Source organism: Colobus angolensis, unplaced genomic scaffold (assembly GCF_000951035.1).
Source record: "Colobus angolensis palliatus isolate OR3802 unplaced genomic scaffold, Cang.pa_1.0 Scaffold267, whole genome shotgun sequence".
Lineage (NCBI taxonomy): Eukaryota > Metazoa > Chordata > Mammalia > Primates > Cercopithecidae > Colobus > Colobus angolensis.
Window position 1 is genome coordinate 970,365 of NW_012115899.1, and position 2,041 is coordinate 972,405.

Here is a 2,041-nt window from a genome sequence, read left to right on the forward strand (position 1 = left end):
GAGGGGAATGGGGAACCACAGAAAGGTTTGGGCAGGTGAGAGTCGGGCGAGAGATGGGGGGTGAAGCTGGAGAAGGCCACTGTTCAGGCAGGGCAGGGACCCTGAAGCAGGGCTTGAGAAGGAGAACGGTTCTGGGCAGCTCCTCAACCAGTAGCACGGGCAGGACTTGAGGACCTGGGGAGTGAGGGACAGGGGGGTCCAGCATGGTGCCATTTAGACTTGGGTAGCCTGGTGGCTGGTGGAGCTCTGGGTGTGCAGGGACCAGTGCAGTATCAGGTTGATGGGGAGGCCATGAGCTGAGCTTTATTTGCAGGCCAGGAGGAGGGGGCAGGCTGGAGACAGAGGTTCTGGGGTGGACAGTGGGAAGCCATACAGTGGGGAAAGAGTAAAAGGCCTCAGATAAGGCTCCCGTGGGCCACAGAGAGCAAGGAGCCAGCAAAGGAGACGGAGGAGGAACAGCTGGAGAGGGAGGAGGAGAGCGGCCAAGTGTGAGACCCCGGAGCAGGGCTGTAGAGCAGGGGCTTGAGGTCTGCGGCTGCAGCTCCCACACCCTCTGAGCTGGGCGGGCCAAGGGCAGCCGGGCCCCGCCTGTAGCTCCGTCCCATGGCCCTGCCTGCAGACTTCCTCATGCACAAGCTGACGGCCTCCGACACGGGGAAGACCTGCCTGATGAAGGCCTTGTTAAACATCAACCCCAACACCAAGGAGATCGTGCGGGTCCTGCTTGCCTTTGCCGAAGAGAACGACATCCTGGGCAGGTTCATCAATGCCGAGTACACGGAGGAGGCCTACGAAGGTACCCACCCACAGAGGGGCTGTGCAGACAGGAGTCTCTGAGAGTGGGGTGCGGGGCCGCGGGGCCACTGCTGGCCAGGCTATGTGGAGGCACGGCTGCCACTGAGGAGCCCCAAACATGTAGCATGGTGCCCGGGAAGCTTCAGGTACCCCTCTCTTTCTTCCTTCATTCTGCAAATAATTTTGAGCACTGGTTCCATGCCAGGCATTGTTTTTGGCATGGGCATGCACTGGTGAACAACACAGGTTAAAGTCACTGCTCTAAGGCCGGGCGCGGTGGCTCACGTCTGGAATCCCAGCACTTTGGGAGGCCGAGGTGGGTGGTTCATCTGAGGTCAGGAGTTCAAGACCAGCCTGACCAACATGGTGAAACCCCGTCTCTACTAAAAACACAAAAATTAGCTGGGCGTGGTGGCGGGTGCCTGTAATCCCAGCTACTTGGGAGGTTGAGGCAGGAGAATCACCAGAACCCAGGAAGAGGAGGTTGCAGTGAGCCAAGATTGCCATTGCACTCCAGCCTGGGCAACACAGCAGAACTTTATCTCAAAATAAATAAATAAGAAAGAAAGAAAAAAGAAAAGAAACAAAGAAGGAAGGAAGGAAGGAAGGAAAGAAGGAAGGGAAGGAAAGAAGGAAGGAAAGGAAAGAAGGAAGGAAAGGAAAGAAGGAAGGAAGGGAAAGAAAGAAGGAAGGAAAGAAAGAATCACTGCTCTAAATAAGGTAATTTTAGATTAAAAATATTATGAAAATAAATGAAGATAGTGTGACAGAAAGTGACTAGGGGAGAGCAACTTTAGCGTGGACAGTCAGAGTGGTCCCCTTTGGCCTGAGGCTGACATGATGAGAAGGATCAGGGCAAAAGCCTCAAGATGGGACTGAGCTTGGCACATGGTTGAGCAATGGAAGGAAGGCTGGAAGTGAGGCAAGACAGCTGGGCAGGGGCCACCAAAAGTCAACAGTTAGCATCGTCATCATCATCATTAACTGTCCCCAACTGGGTCTCAATTTTGTGGATTTCTTTGTAAGTGGGCCAGAGAGGGTGCTGGGAGAGCAAATTTGGGAGAGTGACTCCCTCCCAGGAAATCCACTGGGGAAAATCAGTGAGATGTGTCTTTGAGTTTTGGAGTCAGTCAACAGCGCTTTAGGGTCTTATGAGGTGCTTGTGGCAAAAATGATTGGCTTAATTTTTTTTTTTTTTGAGTGGCCAGATCTCGGCTCACTGCAAGCTCCGCCTCCCGGGTTCACG

The 2,041-nt window shown here is 54.0% G+C and overlaps 1 protein-coding gene across 1 annotated transcript in view; it reads left to right on the forward strand.

Moving 5' to 3' along the window:
* Window positions 1-2,041, forward strand: part of TRPV3 (transient receptor potential cation channel, subfamily V, member 3) — a 53,092-nt gene that overhangs the window by 17,368 nt on the left and 33,683 nt on the right. Inside the window, exons 3-5 of the mRNA XM_011947510.1 lie at window positions 4-35; window positions 422-486; window positions 595-796. Of these exons, the coding sequence (XP_011802900.1) occupies window positions 4-35; window positions 422-486; window positions 595-796 (299 nt within the window). The remainder of the gene's footprint in view (window positions 1-3; window positions 36-421; window positions 487-594; window positions 797-2,041) is intronic.